The 17825-nt window shown below is 46.5% G+C and overlaps 1 protein-coding gene across 3 annotated transcripts in view; it reads left to right on the top strand.

The window, feature by feature from the left end:
- Positions 1-17825, top strand: part of HIVEP3 (HIVEP zinc finger 3) — a 244559-nt gene that overhangs the window by 203828 nt on the left and 22906 nt on the right. For all 3 annotated transcript variants that reach the window (XR_013841420.1, XM_079985880.1, XM_079985881.1), the window contains exon 7: positions 12882-13057. Coding sequence is in view for 2 of the 3 variants with exons in the window: in XM_079985880.1 (XP_079842006.1) it covers positions 12882-13057 (176 nt within the window). In the remaining variant the exon portion in view is untranslated. The remainder of the gene's footprint in view (positions 1-12881; positions 13058-17825) is intronic.

Raw genomic sequence — 17825 nt, 5'->3', positions numbered from 1 at the left:
AGACTATTGCAACGAACTCCACATGGGACTGCCTTTAATGATAGTTTGGACATTACAGGCAGTGCAGGGTGCAGCTTCTTGGTTGCTTGTGTTCGTCAAGCAGTAAGAGCATGTAGCACTGGTCCCATACCAGCTGGTTGCCCATGCATTTGTGGGCCCAGTTTAAAGTGCTGGTTCTTACGTTTGGAGCCCCAAATTGTCCAGAATCAGGTTGTTTGAAGGGCTGCTGGCACCTGTAAAAATTATATCCAGTCCTAACATTAACAGTCCTGCTCATCGACCCGCCATTAAGATCCATCCTGTTGATGTGCACAAGAGACAAGGCCTCTTCAGTGGTGTCACCATCATGGTGGAACTCCCTCCTATGGGATGTGTGTTTGGCTCCCTCATTGACTGTTTTTAAGTGGACCTTCAGGACATGGCTGTGCCAATCTGCTTTTCACTGAATAATCATGCTGGCATTCTGAAGCTGTGATTTTTAAAAAAACTATCATATTTATTTATTTGGAATAAATTTGTGGGGGTTTTTTTATGCAGCTAGCTTAATTAGTCGTGTTTTCAGTGTATTTATTTGTAAACTGCTATGAGACGGGCTTCTCTTGCCTGGAAAGAGAGCAGATAACAATGATTTAAATCGAACTATGGTTTGATCCAACTATGGTTTGTCCAAACCAGGATGGGAGTGGAGGTGCACAAGCATTCCACCCATTGACCCCCAAATGAATTGGGGGCCCTTCCAGCCTTCCACTTGAACTTAGAAAACTTTGAAGGGATGTAGGGGTTGAGGTTTACATAAACGCTCCAGTGGGCTGCCCGAGAAAGGACTGGGTGCAGTGGCTGACTGCCCACTGCATTTCTATGCTGTCTGCAGAGGAGATGACCGGGGTGAGGGGAGCTTGTCACATCAGGAGGGGGCTTCTTCACCAGCCAGATTGCTCTCTGCCTCTTGGCCTCATTCCTCTCCTGCTTCAGCCTCTGATTCTGGACTTCTCTCTGCCAGAGACTCTCCTTGCTCACTAAACCTTGTTACCTTCACAGCTCCCACCACCTCCTCCTTCCAGGCTTCTCTCTTCTCCCTCTGACCACTCATCATCATCCCACCAACAAACCCTGGGGTTCTTCCCTTGGGGGTTCCCCACCTGGTGCCTCCCACCATTCCCCCGTGTCCGTGACTCTGGTTAACCTGGGGCCAGTCACTGCTTCTCAGCTCACACTGCCTAGCAGGGTTGTTGTATGGATAAAACGGGAATGTGGGGAGAACCTGTACATTCCCTGTAATTTCTTGGAGGAAAGGTGGCATAGTGAATATAATGCATAAATAAAAATTGAGGCAGGCAGTCCACTTGAGATGAGCTGTCCTCCTCCCTTTCAACTTCACAGTTCCATGATTTTGCTCAATGAAACTGAGCGGGACTGTTTGCCGCCTTGAGCAGCCTGACTCAGTTTCTCTGGAATCCCTTAGAGGTGTGGGAAGGAGTGTGACGTTTGCCCTCATATGTGTGTGACATCATACTGGGTTCATAGGGAAAGGGTTAACTAATTGTAAAATGACTAACCAATAGGAACCCAAGGGGAGGAGTTAGAGTTAGAGTTGTTAAGAAGTCAGTCTAGAGTTAGAGAAGAGACGGAGAGGATAAGTCTGTGGGTTGGGCTAGTCTGATGTGAGAGAGTGAGAGAATCTGTTAAGAGGAGTCAGTCAAACAGTTGAGATATTCAGTCAGAAGGTATTAGGAAGGTGTAGACTGGTAAAGAAACTAAAGTTAAGAAACTGACAAGAATATTATCTGAGAAACCATAAACTTGTTAATACTTATAAACTAAACTTGCTTAAAGGTAAAGGTAAAGGTACCCCTGCCCGTACGGGCCAGTCTTGACAGACTCTGGGGTTGTGCGCCCATCTCACTTAAGAGGCCAGGGGCCAGCGCTGTCCGGAGACACTTCCGGGTCACGTGGCCAGCGTGACATCGCTGCTCTGGCGAGCCAGAGCCGCACACCGAAACGCCGTTTACCTTCCCGCTGGTAAGCGGTCCCTATTTATCTACTTGCACCCGGAGGTGCTTTCGAACTGCTAGGTTGGCAGGCGCTGGGACCGAGCAGCGGGAGCGCACCCCGCCGCAGGGATTCGAACCGCCGACCTTTCGATCAGCAAGCCCTAGGCGCTGAGGCTTTAACCCACAGCGCCACCTGCGTCCCTTTGCTTATTTGGTTGCTTGCTTATTTGCTTATTTGGTTCAATTTTAACAACTGTCTGGACTCAGTGTGTACCCAAGAGTAACGGGTTGGTGGCAGCGGGGAAGCGAGCACAGTGGTGGCACAGGGATCAATAAACCGTTAAACGTCTGGGGACCCTGTGTGATCGCCACAAGGAGGAAGAGGGATTGGGTCGTAGCAGGTGAGGCAAGGAGGGAGGGGGGAAAGTGTGGAAGCCCCAAGGCACCTGTGGTGAAACTAGGTTAGCTGTGACCTCTAATGTTCTTCCATTGGAAAGAATGCATAAGGACTGTTGCCTTCGCAAAATCATTTTTAGGAAAAAATAAATGTGAGCCATTAGCTCATTATAAAGATGTATTGGAAGTTAAGGGGAGGGAGAAGACTGTAGCTGCTGGAATGTGGCTTGTTACTCTTGGTGAAATTATATAATGTTGTTGTCCCCCTGTCAAGCAGGAGGTTGTCTTCTTCTCCAGCATGTGTTTTGTCGTGGGTGACAGCCGTTCCATTTTATCCCTGGACAACCCAGAAGATGTCTGGGTTATGCAAGACGTCAGGAGCGATAGTGGCTGGTTGCTTCTGCGTCAGGCAGCCTCTCTGGGCCTGTGTCACTAGGGCAGCTGAAAACTGTTAACATGAAGAGTCCCATCTGGAATTGTGAATCTGGTTTGCAAACTGTGGCTTCATTCATCTGGCTTCTGGCTAGGCCACAGATGCTTCTGTCAAGGCAAATCCCTTCTGCACAGATGACAGACTCTTTGTGTGTGTTTGTGTGTGTGTGTGGCTGCTCTTGGTGACTGGGAAAGGAGCAGATTTTGGGGAAGAGAATATCAGGTGATTGCAAGATTGCATGCTGTTCCATAATGCAAGATGAGCAGATAACAGGCATCTGCCCTGCACAGGGCAGTTCTTGGGGGACGTTGATCATCTACTCGTTTTGCCTCTACACCAGTTTCTCATTCGTCTCTCCACTGTGGATGAGAGGAACAGCAGCAGCTGAGTGGTGAAGTTCTTGGTCCTGGGTTCAATCCCCAGCATCTCCTGGTAGGGCTGGAAAAAACCACTTTCTGAAATGGCAGGAAGTGCCTTTCCCCATCAGTGCAGAACAGCCTTTCCTAGCTTGGGCCACATTCGTGCCATACATTTAGAACACTATGGTGACACTTTAAACATTCATATCTTCCCCCAAAGAATTCTGGGAATTGTAGTCTGCTAAGGGTGCTGAGAGTAGTCAGGAGACCCCCTTTCCCTTCACAGAGCTACAATTCCCAGAGTACCTTGTGTTCCACTCTGGGAATTGTACCTGTGTGAGAGAAATGGGAATCTTCTAACCCTCCATACCTTTAACAAACTACAGCTCCCTTGTTTGCCATATTTTGAATCACATTGGTAAATTTGTTTATTTATCGGTATTAATTTCATTAAATTTATATAGCACTTGATTGTAAAAACAACAGCAACAACCCTCAGTGTGTTTTACTGAGAATAAAACAGTAAAATTATCTGTAAAAACGGTTAAAAACAGGTTTTTAAAACATCCTAAAATAATTAAAGTTAGCAATAAGCTAAAAGCACATTAAAACATATGTCTGCATTCTACATATCTGGGCAAGCTTGTCTAAACAAAAATGTTTTTGCTTCTTTACCTTTTTGTCACCAATAAGGCTTGCCCCCATCGCTTCATTTTGTGAGAGTTGGGTTAATGTGTCTCCCTGCAGCTGAATGGGAAAGCTTCCAAGTGGCAATTTCACAGCCCCGCTAAGACCTTACTGGGCAGCTGGCTAGACCCCAGAAGCATTTTTTCCCCATCACTGACCTGGGAATTGTTTCTTGCCTTCCTGCTCACTCAGCAGTCGTGCCCTTCCAACGTGCGAGATCTGCAAGGGATTCCATTCCTGTTTTGTCAGGTTTCCCAGCTGCTTGCGGCTCTGCTCTTGCACGTGGGTGTGGTATAGCATCTGGGAACAGACAGACTGGCAAAATTCCCTGGCCCTGGGGTTCCCTGTCTGCAGGAATATGACCTGCTCCAATTTGCATCGGAGAGCAGTCGCTTGAGAACAACTGAGTCTAATGGGAAGCTAGGTAAATGTTGGTGAGGATGGTTTTTGGGTTTCTGAAGAACAACGTGGTGCCAATTGGGGGGGGGGAGGAAAGGGCACATTTTACAACCGTTACCTCTCAAATAAATGACCAGAAGTGGAGATAATGCAGAGACTTGTATATTTTTGGGCTCAGAAATACAAGCCTTTGAACTTGTGACGCTCACCCCAAAGGCGAGGTGAGCATTATGTCCCCAACGCTTCTCACTCAGATTTTAATTGGAACTTACTGGAGTGACCGCTCCCCACTTAAAATGGGGGCGCCCTTTGCGTGGACGCGTGCAGCCCTGGATCTGGAGTGGCCCCATCAGCATAGGCTTTGCCTTCCCTCACGGGGATACCTGGAGGTCCCCGCCTACCCCAGTGAGTTGTCCAATCCCACCTGGGGGAAGCGTTGCCAGGGAAACCAGGCCAGGTAGGGGGAGGGATTACCTGCCCACACAATAGAGGGTGGATCCTACCTGGTAATCCTCACTTGGCTCCAGAGCTTCTCCCACCCTACCCACCCTCAGTTAATGTCTTCTTTTGCAGGTTAACTTTTCTTCATAGGTTTTGCAGGTTAACCTTTCTCCACAGGTATGCGGGCGCTGCTACGATAAGGTCGCTGTTAAAGGGCCGGAAAGGAATTTCCCTGCATTGGCAGGTTTCGCCTTTCCCGTAGCAAAACGTCACAACTTTGGCGGTATCAGGCCTTGGGCGGAATCCTTTAGTCCATCTTCCTCTTTGCAGCGGCGATACCAGGGTTCCCCGTTAAAGGGGTTTTTGAAGGGAGGCTTTGGCCATACGCCGAAAGGTCGTCATTGCTCTCCCCTGCGGCGGCGTAATGCGGGCGGCTATCTCTGCTTGAACATATGTTCTCCAGAGCCGGCCCATACCCCCCCACACACACTGGATAACCCTGATGCTCCCTAGGTCCCCGGCTGGGGACTGGGGAGGGAGAACGCCCAATGCCTGAGCCAAGGTCTACCCACATTTGAAATTTAATAAAGTTGTGGCCAATTTAATCCCATAGCACGTTGTCTAGAGTCGTTATTCCACATGACGGGGGGGACCACTCGGGATCTGGGGACTCCGCCTGTCCACACAATAAATACTGCACTCCTTTCCCTCCCAGCCAGCCATACCCCAAATCTTCACCCTCCACACTCTGATGATCCTTCAAGAGACCACATAACACAGGTCCTGAAAGACCTACATTGGCTCCCAGTATGCTTCCGAGCACAATTCAAAGTGTTGGAGCTGACCTTTAAAGCCCTAAATGGCCACGGCCTAGTATACCTGAAGGAGCGTCTCCACCCCCATCATTCAGCCTGGACAATGAGGTCCAGCTACAAGGGCCTTCTGGCGGTTCCCTTGCTGTGAGAAGTGAAGCTGCAGGGAACCAGGCAGAGGGCCTTCTCAGTAGTGGTGCCCGCCCTGTGGAAAGTCCTCCCATCAGATGTGAAGGAAATAAACAACTATATGACTTTTAGAAGACATCTGAAGGCAGCCCTGTTTAGGGAAGTTTTTTATGTCTGATGTTTTATCTTGTTTTTAATATTCTATTGGGAGCTGTCCAGAGTGGCTGGGGAAACCCAGCCAGATAGGCGGGGTAATAATAATAATAATAATAATAATAATAATAATAATAATAATAATATCCCTTTCCTACTTGCCCACTTAACTTTGCATCTCCAGAGGTGGTGTGAAGTAGAGGGAGGGCAGTCTCTCCCTCTGTTCTGTTCCAACTTAAGTAGCCCTGGGAAATGTAATATTCCCAAGGACACCAAATGGCCTGATTTTGTGATGTGGTGCAGAGAGAATGGCTCAACTTAATCCAACCCAATTCAAGCCTGGGAGAGCTTCTTCATTACCTAACTGGGATAAGTGAGCCCCAGTGATGCATGGCTCTCACCTAAATGGAGGAACACATTGCCAGTTAATTTTAGTTCAGTGTCTACCTCTTTCTGCCAAGGCTAATGTGGAGGTTATCACAATTCAGTCCCTGGCATCTCCAGCTACAGGTGGTGGTCTAGAGACCCCTGTTCCCCTGTTTCCAGTGTGGTGTAGTGGTTAAGAGCGGTAGACTCGTAATCTGGTGAACTGGGTTCGATTCCCTGCTCCTCCACATGCAGCTGCTGGGTGACCTTGGGCCAGTTACACTTCTCTGAAGTCTCTCAGCCCCACTCACCTCACAGAGTGTTTGTTGTGGGGAAGGAAGGGAAAGGAGAATATTAGCCGCTTTGAGACTCCTTCGGGTAGTGATAAAGCGGGATATCAAATCCAAACTCCTCCTTGCTATAGTGCCCAGAGTGGCTTAACAGTCAAGCCCTCTTCCCAGGGATTTCTGGGAACTGTGGTTCTCTGAGAGGAAAACGGGTGTCCTAACAAGTTAAATAACTACATCTCCCAGGATTCTTTGGGGGAAGCCACAGCTGTGGGATGGTACTGCTTTAAATGTATAATGCAGATGGGCCCCAGGTTGAAATGGGAGCAGACCACTCACTAACTAATGCAAGGGTGAGGGGGGCACCTCTCTCTCTCCCTCTGTCCTTATTTCTGGGGGGGGGGGTCTATCAGGAGTGGCATGCAAGGAGTGGGTGGGGCCAAAACAGCAGATGGCATGGGCTGGGTCAGAGCCCAAAGTAGGTAGGATGCCCTCTTTCTGTTTGTTACCTCCTTTTCCAACCCTGTTCTGCCATATTTGGACATCATGGGAAAGCCAAACTTGTTCCAACCAGAGAGCCCAGAGCAATTGGGGAACAGAGAGTATGTGAGTCCTAAGCACGGCCAGGGCATGCAACTATGTTTTTCACCGTGGGTCTCCAAAGCACTTCGCTCTGGCTAGATCAGACTCCGCCCTTGTGCATTGTGTTGCTGTATCAAAATGCCCCCAGTGGCTTTTTCCAAATGAAGCTGAACCTTTGCCAAGATTGTCCTAGTCTAGGCTATTTTTGCTGGAGCAGGATTGATCTGCTTCTAAAACTCTCTCTCCTTACCCCCTCCCCCCATGTGATGTCTGTGTCTTGCTTTTCAGTCTGTTGGCAGGAACCCAGTCAGCCACAGCTGTGCCACAGCCTTTCTGCAGAATCGCTGCTGGTTCATGAGAGTGCAGGGTGCCAGGATCTTCCTTGACATAGCAAATTCTCATGAAAACCAATAAACCACGTTTAAAAAAAAGAAAAGAAAAGAGGATAGGAGAAAGTTTGCGGCCTGTTGTCCGGCAAATGCTCTTATTCTTGGCCAGCTGGGGTTGCATAATGATTAACAGTGCAATCCTAGACTTGTCTACTCTGATCCAAGCTCTGTTGAGTTCAATGGAGCTTACACCCAGGTAAGTGAGTATAGGATTGCAACCAAAGAGACTGAGTTATGAAGCAATACCTCCCTGGTTTGAAACTCACTAGATGACCTTAGGACAGCTGCTGCTATCTGCAGCCTGGGGATTATATGAGACTTTTGGGTATAGGGCAGTATAGAAAATAACTAACTAACTAACTAACTAACTCACAACACCAACTCACTTTACAGCAGGCATAGGCAAACTCCGGCCCTCCAGATGTTTGGGTCTACAATTCCCTAGCTAACAGGACCAGTGGTCAGGGATGATGGGAATTGTAGTCCCAAACATCTGGAGGGCCGGAGTTTGCCTATGCCTGCTTTACAGGTTTGCTTTAAGGCCCTACTGGTGTTGACGGACTACAACTCCCATAATCCTTGACCATTGGCCATGCATGCTGGGGTTGAGAGGAGCCAGAGTCCAACAGCATCTGAGTGGAACAGGTTCCCCATCTGTGCTGTAAGACACTCACGTGAAACATTCTGAAGACTTAAAAGTACTATACAAATGTTAAGGGTTGTTATGCCAATAATAATAATAATAATAATAATAATAATAATAATAATAATTGTACCCCACCCATCTGACTGTGTAGCCCCAGCCACTCTGTGATTATTAATGTTTGTAAACTTTAAAATGCTCACTTTTAAGTAGCCTTAAATGTAGCAACATTTGGAGGGCTCTAGGTTGCGGAAGCCTGCTTTAAATATATTCTATTTAAACTTAGCAACTTAATGTGCCTCAACATGCTTCCTCCTTTCCACTTAGCAATGGTTTGGTTTGGCTTAGCATTAACATGCAAACTGAGGATGCTTTCTGATTGCACTTTATTTCATTTTCCTGACTTTTCCTTGCCTTATAATTTTTGCCTTTTATGTGATGTTTTACGTGACGTAAGTGCCACTTCTGAAACTCTAGCAGAATCCAACGCTTATTTTCATGTTACTTTCTCCCCGAACAAAATATGCTTGCAACCCTGTTAACCCAACAAATTGTGGGAGTTTGTGCTGTGATTTCCTCACAGTTTCCATGTGTCATGCCACTCCCACTCACGTGCCAAAAATTGGCCCGGTATCCCAGCATATGGTTCTTTCCTCCTGCCATTTTCATGAGTGAATCATGGGGGAACAGAAGCACTCGTGTGCAGAGAGGGTGACACATCATAGAGGGCAGAACTTCAATTATAAAAGACCCCAATTCCACAATACAGCAGGTAATGCAATGTAAAATAAACAGTGGAAATCGTGACAGAACCACTACCATTGTACCCAGGAAGACTCATGCAATAATCCCCACCTGAGTCACACAAAACTCTTCTTTTTCAGTACAGCAACAGTTCTGCATGACATGGTTCGAACACCACCTTTTCTTCTGTAGTCAAATCTAATTGTGTGCTTTTAAAATGTTGTTTTCCTTTAATCCTTGTTTAGTCATGCACACACATCTTTCCCACTTTTCTGACCACAGAATAAATGAGCTGGAGAAGGAACAGCTCTTTTTAGTAAGGCCCAGATAAAAAAACAACGGCAATGCCAGGAGATGTTGTCAGTTGATAGCACTAATGGAGCTGACACAGGACTCCGGCATAACAAAGGCATGGCTCATAAAGGGTCCATGTCAGAGAGTAATTACCAGTAATACAAGAACAAGGCAGCTGTAAATGGAGTCCTATGATTGATTGCCAGGGGGCAAATGCCTGAGCAGGAGGCCTTGCGTGATGGTTGAAGCAGGTTCATTGAGATGTAGGCAGCGGCTGTCTCATTCATTCATTTTATTTTATTTTAATGTCTGCGTTGCTTTTCATTAAACATTCTAGAGTGACGCACTGTGCAAAGGTTAAAGACCTTCCAGACACGTAGGATAAATCCATTCTGAAGATTCCTTAAGTGTAAAAATATAAATAAATGGCAGCAAGACTGTCCAGTGTCAAAGGTTCACCTTTGTGGAGGAATACGGTGGTACCTTGGTTCTCAAACTTAATCCATTCCGGGAGTCCGTTCCACTCCCGAAACAGTTCGAATAGCAAGGCACGGCTTCCGATTGGCTGCAGGAGCTTCCTGCACTCATGTTGGACGTTCGGCTTCTGAAAAACGTTCGCAAACTGGAACACTTATTTCTGGGTGTGCGGCATTTGGGAGCTGATTTGTTTGACAGCTAAGCCGTTCGAGAACCAAGGTACCACTGTATAGGTAAAGGTAAAGACAGGGTGGAGGAAGGTGGGTGTGCGAGGGCCACCCTGGGTGTCACCACTGAGGGGGTGACAAAATGGCGGGCGGCACTCACGGCGGGGCCTGCAGCGTGCCCGAGCCACACGTCTCTCCTGGGAATAACATGGTGGCTTGGCACCTGCAGGCTCTGCACTGCCCCAAACAGTCTGCCCACCGCCTCCCCCTCAGCTGTAGGCTGGCTGAATGGGAGGAGGCAGGCAGACTCCTCGGAGACGCCATGGAGAGTCCTGCCCTGGCTTGCCCTGCCCTGCAGGCAGCTGGCCCTGCCCCTGGGCACAGGGCACACGCTCCACCCCAGGCGCCCAATCAGCTTGCTCCATCGGTGGGTAAAAGACTCCTGGATGGTTAAGTCCAGTCAAATTTGACTATGAGGTGTGGCGCTCATCTCGCTTTCAGGCCAAGGCAGCCAATGTTTGTCCACAGACAGCTTTCTGGGTCATGTGGCCAGCATGACTAAGCTGCTTCTGGCACAACGGGACACCGTGACGGAAACCAGAGCACATGGAAACACCACCACCCCATAGGTGGACGAAAGACTGGGGACAATTGAATGAATAAATATCCTTAGGCCCTGGATGACATTTGCTCTGGGTTTTTGTTTGTTCGTAGCCGCCTATTATACTAACGTTCCATTTGAAATAAATTTACAACTCCTCCACAAATTATGAGTTGCATTCATACCTAGCAATTATACCTAGCTTTATTGAAAAGTATTGGCTTTAGGGTCTGCTTTCTCTCTACCTCCTAGTGTCTGACATATCTTTGACATTTACTGGTTGTCTGTTTCCTTGTCTCTAGTAAATACATCACTTGTAAACCAAAACTCAGCACAGAGTGAGACTTCCCCACTACCACCCTGTCGGTGTGATTTTTGAAGGTTACTTGGTTTTATTAGCCAATATATTTCATCTAGTAATTATGAGTGTTTCAATTTGATTGTTGGGAGTGCCACTCCTTTTTAAAGGCTAGGATGGGATAGGATGGGAAAGGAAAGGTTTGAGCAACTCCTGAGATGCATATTCTCTTTCAAATATTTGGACACCCAACTCTATTGAGATTGTTGGCCAAAGTTGGTGGTGATCTCTTAAATTCAAGGAGGCCAAATGATGTTTTTCACTCTGCATTGAAAGCAGGAAAATGGTAGGAAGCAATTGCTCACATATTTTTTTGCTAACGGCAGCCATCAACTGCTGTGGCATTCCTTTCACGAAAACTGCCAAAATATAATGTGCCTGTATGAATGATGATTTGGGCAAGAGAACTTGAATTGCATGGTATATCTCAAGAGTGGGGAACCGTTTTTTTTCAGCTGGAGGGCCACATTCCCTCCTAGGCAAGCTTCTGAGGGCCAGGTGCCAGTGGTGGGCAAGATCAGAGGAAAAAGTGGGCAGAGTAACAAATGTGAGTTTCCCCTTTATATGGCAAACAAAAGAGCCTTATTTTCAGATTAAACTGAACTCAGGTACAAGTTATGTATGAGTATGCATGTATGAGTATACACTTTTTGATTTGTACAGCTCAATTGTTTGTATACACAGCTACGTGGACCGTACGCTCATTGAATGTAACATGCCTCGCAGAGGGTTGGACTAGAAGACCCTTGTGGTCCCTTCCAACTATCCAATTCTACAATTCTGTGAGCAACCTTACAGTAAAAACAGTGTGTATGCTGTTGATATACACTGTTTATATAGCACAAACACTCAAACAGCTCTATCCACCACCCAGACAAGCAAGAAGCATTATCAGAGTTCAGGAACACATTCCAGCTATGCAAAAAACACTTGGGGGTGAAACAGGACCAGGGAGGGGGCATGGCAACAGTTCCAAGGGCCAGATAGAGGTGCCTGGAGGGCCACGTTGAGTCCCTGGGCCTGAAGTTCCCCACACTGTCTTAGCTCAAAGCTAACTATGTTTACAGGTCTGTGATGTCTTTCCCTGATACGTTTTGCTTGCGCTTCCAGCCTAAGGTTACCAGACATTCCCGTTTCTTGGGGACAGTCCCTGGATTTACAAATCAGTCCCCATACAAAATCCATTGAAGTTGAAAAGTGCCCCCGGATTCATTGGGAAAAAATCTGGTAACCTTATTCTAGCCGTAGGTGTCAGATCATCATGCCTTTAACATTTAGGCGTTATTCAGAAGGTGATGTGGCTGTTAGAGTAGAAAGTGTTCTTATATTGCATGTGGCCAAATGAAATTTGAGGTGGCAGGTGTTTGTTAGGAAAGTGAAAGGCAGTAGTTTAGTGCTGTAGACCTCTGTGCAATCATGGGCATGCTGTTCCTATTCTGCCAGGGAGACCAGTTTGAGCATTCATTTAGAATGCTTTTGATCTTCTTCTTCCACGGAGGTTGAGTTGTCTCATTTGGTTCTTCCACTGGCAGGTTTTTTCCTTGATAACTGAGCTTCATGATTGAGTGTGGATTTGAACCCAGTCCCTTTGATTCTAGGCACACCAATTCAGGGATAGTCAATGCGGTGCCTTCCAGAAGTTGTTGGATCCTAGCTGCCATTAGTGTGACCAGTGGTCAGGGAGGATGGGAGTCCTACACTGCTTTGGTTGCCCCTGCACAACTGCTACGCCACACTGGCTTTCTCCAAAATGGAAAAGAAAGGAATTTGCCCAAAGATTGGCTCTCTCCATTAAGAACATAAGAAGAGCCCTACTGCATCCAAACAGCCCAATGCATAGGGGAAGCCCGCAACCAGGACTTGATCACAACAGCATTTCTCCATTCACTGTCCCGCCCATTGAAATGAATGGAAGAGCCATAGATCAAGGAGTGCTCCATCACGCCAGCAGCTCATGATGCTCAATGCTCCCTCCCCACAAAACAACAACAACAACATGGAGTTTCATTTTCCCTTGACTAAACAATGTAGTGAATTTGCTAGCCGAGACTTTTTTGTCTGTGGCTATGAATGATATGCACTGGGTTTTTGTTTAACTTTAAAGGAGGCTTGTTACGTCTTTAAGGTGGGAATCTTTTTTATTTCTGTTACCATGACACCCTGTTGCTCATAGGTACAAATCAAACGAAGAGTATGTGTATGTGCGAGGCCGTGGACGAGGGAAGTATGTATGTGAGGAGTGTGGAATTCGCTGCAAGAAGCCCAGCATGCTGAAGAAACACATTCGCACGCACACAGACGTCAGGCCATATGTCTGCAAGTACTGTAACTTTGCTTTTAAAACCAAAGGTAAGCACCGGCCAGCTCCACGCTCATCTTCTTAGCACATTTGCTTGCTAGTTGACATTCTCGGCAGGGCTGGGGTGGGGGACGACACCAGTGTAACAGGAAAGGATGCTTGCAATCCTTTGAGGAACCTTTAACTTGGCTGAAGCATGCTAAAGCAAGAGTATGTAACGTGCTATTTTTGCCAGATGGCTTCTGTCAAGAGTTTGCCTGCGGTGTGGTATGAACCGTTCTTGTGCTTTGGCAGAAAGGCGGGTTTGAGCCTTAATTGTGGCTAAAACACACACACACACACACACACACACATCACCATCCGATATATTCCACGATTGATTGATTGATTGATTGATTGATCAACCAACCAACTAGCTTCAAGAGTGAAGGTGTTTAATAGGGTGTGATGGGGGTTCCACTGAGTTCCCTCGGGGCTGTTGAGTGTATCTGGTGCTATTAAAGCAGGGGTCAGCAGACTTTTTCAGCAGGAGGCCAGTCCACTGTCCCTCAGACCTTGTGGGGGGCCGGACTATATTTTGAAGGGGGGGGAGAATGAATTCCTATGACCCACAAATAACCCAGAGATGCATTTTAAATAAAAGCACACCTTCTACTCATGTGAAAACACCAGGCAGACCCCACAAATAACCCAGAGATGCATTTTAAATAAAAGGACACATTCTACTCATGTAAAACACGCTGCTTCACGGACCATCCACAGGCCAGATTTAGAAGGCGATTGGGCTGGCTCTGGCTCCTGGGCCTTAGTTTGCCTACCCATGTCTTAAAGCCTTCCTCCTCCCTCACCCCTTACTTCCCTTGTCTGCAAAAATTGTTCCTCCAGAGACTTTACCCCCCAAAACAAATGTGCTTTCAATCCAAAACCTGTGGGATTGCCAGCTCTTGGGAATGTTGGGTCTCTTCCCACACACCCCATTTTAAAGCTTCCAGCTCCACAGTGTTTCGTTACAATCTCACTTTTCATTTCCTTTTGAGCTAGGGAGGTTCTTCCTAATCTTTCTGGCAGAGATCAGCATGTCTGGGCTGTAACCCTGAGGGTCACAACTCCAGAGGGTAGGAAATTGGGCCAACCCACACAACTGGGATTTAAAAGGAAAAGTCAGAATTATCGGGTGGTAGCCAACTTAAGTTTTGTGAAGAGTAGACCCGCTAAAATTCACGGACCTAACTCAGGCCGCTTTCATAGCATACATTTAGAAATAGTGTCAGGCCACTTTAAACAGTCATGGCTTCCCCCTAAGAATTCTGGGAGCTGTAGTTTGTTATGAGTACTGAGATTCGTTAGAAGGCAAATCTCAATTGTCAGAGTTCCCTGGGAAAGAGGGATTGACTGTTAAACCACTCTGGGACCTGAAGCTCTGTGAGGGGAAAAGGGGTCTCCTAACAACTCTCAGCACCTTCAACAAACTATAGCTCCCAGAATTCTTTGGGGGAAGCCATGACTGTGTAGCATAGTGCTTTAAATGTATGGTGTGAATGTGGCCTTGCCGTGTTCATTAATTTCAATGGATCTACTTTGATTAGGACTAATATTGCATACAACCCACTATTATTTACTGAGCATAGCACCAGCCAGCATATTGTGCTCATAGTGGTCTTTGTAAGCCATAGTGGACTGTGCAAGCCCCATCATGCTCAGGGACATAAAGTTCTCCTTTCAGTGGGACATAAGCAAGACATGTTTCCTGCGAATTGTTCCAGCTGCAATGACCATATAGCGGCTTAGTCATTCAGTGGAGTCATCCACCAGGCAGTTCTCAGCGTTGCAAACAAATCCTGCAGAAAGTGGAATTTGGCCTGGTGTTGATGTTATACCTCGAGTGGAATTGGAGTGAATTTTCAGCAGGGAGAGCGGAGGAGCTGGCAGGAATCAGTTACAGGTTCTGGTAGGTAACTCTTGTGTTGGGCTTTGGCAGAGGCCTCTGGGTGCCAGCTGGCATTGACGTCCTCCACCACACTTAGAAGGCCTTGCCCAGGATATCAGGGAAAGCTACAGACTCCAGTAAAAAAGAAATAGAAGCTTCATTTGGACAGAATCCAAATGGGGGTGGATGAAGCTGTTGTGGAAATTTGAGTGTGCATTATTATCTGTGGATCTTTTCCACTGGTTCTATCCTCAACCCCCACTTCTAGCTATGAGGAGTCATACCTCAGCAAGGAAGGGCCATGGCTCAGTGATAGAGTATTGTGTTGCTTCCAGAAGCTTCCAGGTTCAATCCCCTGCATCTCCAGGTATGGCCATGAGAGATTTCTTCTCTGAAATTCCAGAGATCCACTTCCAGTCAATGCAGAGAATGTTGATGGCCAACAATCTAACTCAGTATAAGGCAGATTCCTTTTTTACCATGTTCCCAGTGGTAGAGTGTGCGCTTTATGTGCAGATGGTCCCAATTTTTTGATTTCCAGCTGCTCTTTGTTGAAAGATAGCAGAACTGAGAGAAGCTTCTGCCTGAAACCTTGGGGGAGGTATTGCCAGTCAACAAACAGACTGCTAGCCTAGGCAGAAGGAAGTCCTGACAATTTCAGGGTAGCTGCACCATCGTCATATTCCCCACCACCATCAACTGTTGGGTAAATCAGAAATATATGCACCCTTGTCCAACATCTTCCGTGTGCAAGAAAACATAAAGGCATCCATGTGCTCTGATCTAGTTTGCTTTCAGGTACTTGAGTTCTGATGTGGGAACTGTGGGGATGTTCAGGGATGCAGGAGAGGGTATATTGTTTATTAATATCCTTCCCAACTTGCGCTAGCAACTTCCTTTACTTAGCAGAGTTTCACATTCCCCTTTTAAACGCACAATGGATAACTGGTTGCAGGCTTCTGTAAGCCCCTCACTATTAGGTTCCTGGTAAGTTCCCTTATATCCCACAATCTTGTATAAAGTATAGAAACAAAGTTTACTCACATTCAGTTCGCAGTTGGATCCCTGAAGGCAGACTTAGTTACAAAGTATATACATGTGGGTCTATCCCATATGGGGATAATCCCAGTGTTGTCTGTTGGCTGAGAGCCAACAGAGCATCTCTAGCTAGAAAGCTGCTCCAACGACAGAGGAAGTCAAAGAGAGGGAGAGTGCTGTGTGCCTTGTCCTTTTGTTACCTGGACCGGTAAGGTCATGCCCCCTCTAGTCACATGCAAAGGAAGTATGTCCCAGCCAGGAGGAAACAGGAAGTTCTTGACTGGGTGGACCAAACATTCCCCCACAGGTCCACTCTAGGAAATCAAGGAATGTTGTATTTGACTGCTACTTATGTATTCCATCCCACAAGTACTGAGTTTGCCACCATTCACTTCAACAGAGGGTACAGATGTGCAATCTTGCCCCTGCTCCTGTCAGCTTGGAAATGTGCAAAGTAAACCAATTGCATGTTTGGAATTGGCTCCCCACCCCCTCCTGCCATCTCTCCTTGATTCCTCAAATACTCTTCTCATCAGCCTTCTTAATTCCCAACACCTTTCCCCTTAAATACTTGCTGGCCGACAGGAGGCACACTGGTTCTGTACAAGAAGAAGGAAGGAGGAAGGCTTGCCCCTTCCCTCTACCTCTAGATGTCCTAGCTATGTTCCATGACACTAGAGAGAAGGAGGGAGAAAGGGCAGACGACCCTTTTCCTCTCTTCTCATGCTCCACGGCACAGAAGGTGCTGCCTAATAAGACTTCAAATGGGGAAATGGATTAAGGGTTCGCAGTGTAGGCAGGTGGGGCGGGAAACCAATATTTAGTCCCTGGCTTGGATTTTAATCTGAGCCAGAGAATAACTCGGTGGCTTGTAAATCCCTTGAAGCTCAAATTATGAGCCCCTCAAGCTCTAAGATGAACCCAGAAATTGAAAGCTTTGCTGGCATCTGTAATGGTGGGTTCTAATTTGTGAATGTAAACAAACGCGTGTATCAATGGAGTCCCTCTCTTGAAATGAATGGGGTTATTCTTATTGGTAATTTATCTTTATGCACACATCAAAGGACACAGAGTTTTGGATCAGAGTCACAGCTCCTACACTCAGTCTAGGCCATTGAATGAATGACCATTGCAGGCCATTGCTGTGATAGAAATAGTGCTTGGAAAACTAACGTCAGGAAAATAAATCAACACTTTCACAGGCACATTTTTCTTGAAGCCCAGAGCTGCAGAGTTAATAAGATCTACTCATGTTACCTGCGTTGTCAAGCTCAACCCATTTTAACAATCTGAATAGTAATGTAATGTGGATCAGCTGATGCCTCATTGCCTCTCGCTGACTGTCTTGTATAAAAATGGGAAATCAAAAAGACTGAGTTTGGGGTCAAATTTGGGTCCTCTCTACATGCTTTGATTTGCACTGTGATTCAACACAGTTAACAAAGAGCTTATCGTGCTGTCTTCTGTCTCAGGGCACACGTATGCTACCGATTCAGTCAATCAATCTTTATTATTACCATCACGGATCAGCCACTAAGTTACAATCTGACAAATACGACTTGCAATTTACATGCCAGCAAAAGACTGTTAGGAATTAGCAGCACAGTCAAGGTCTAGGCTGTTGTGTGTGCATTGTTGAACATTCACAACCATACTTAGAATGGATTGCTGAGTGCTAGTCTAGTTGGTAAGGAGATTTAACCATCCAATTCCTAGAAATGCATGTTGATGGAGAGAATTTGCCATTTTTGTAGTGATTTCATTTGCGGAGTTTGACAGAAGGAGGGAGGTGTAAACATCAGAGGTGCCTGGGAATTTAGTTCCACTACAAATTTAAACAGGCACCATAGTTT

Source organism: Podarcis cretensis (assembly GCF_951804945.1).
Source record: "Podarcis cretensis genome assembly, chromosome: 8".
NCBI lineage: Eukaryota > Metazoa > Chordata > Lepidosauria > Squamata > Lacertidae > Podarcis > Podarcis cretensis.
The sequence above is the reverse complement of the archived record's forward strand: the minus strand, read 5'-3'. Positions and strand labels throughout refer to the sequence as shown.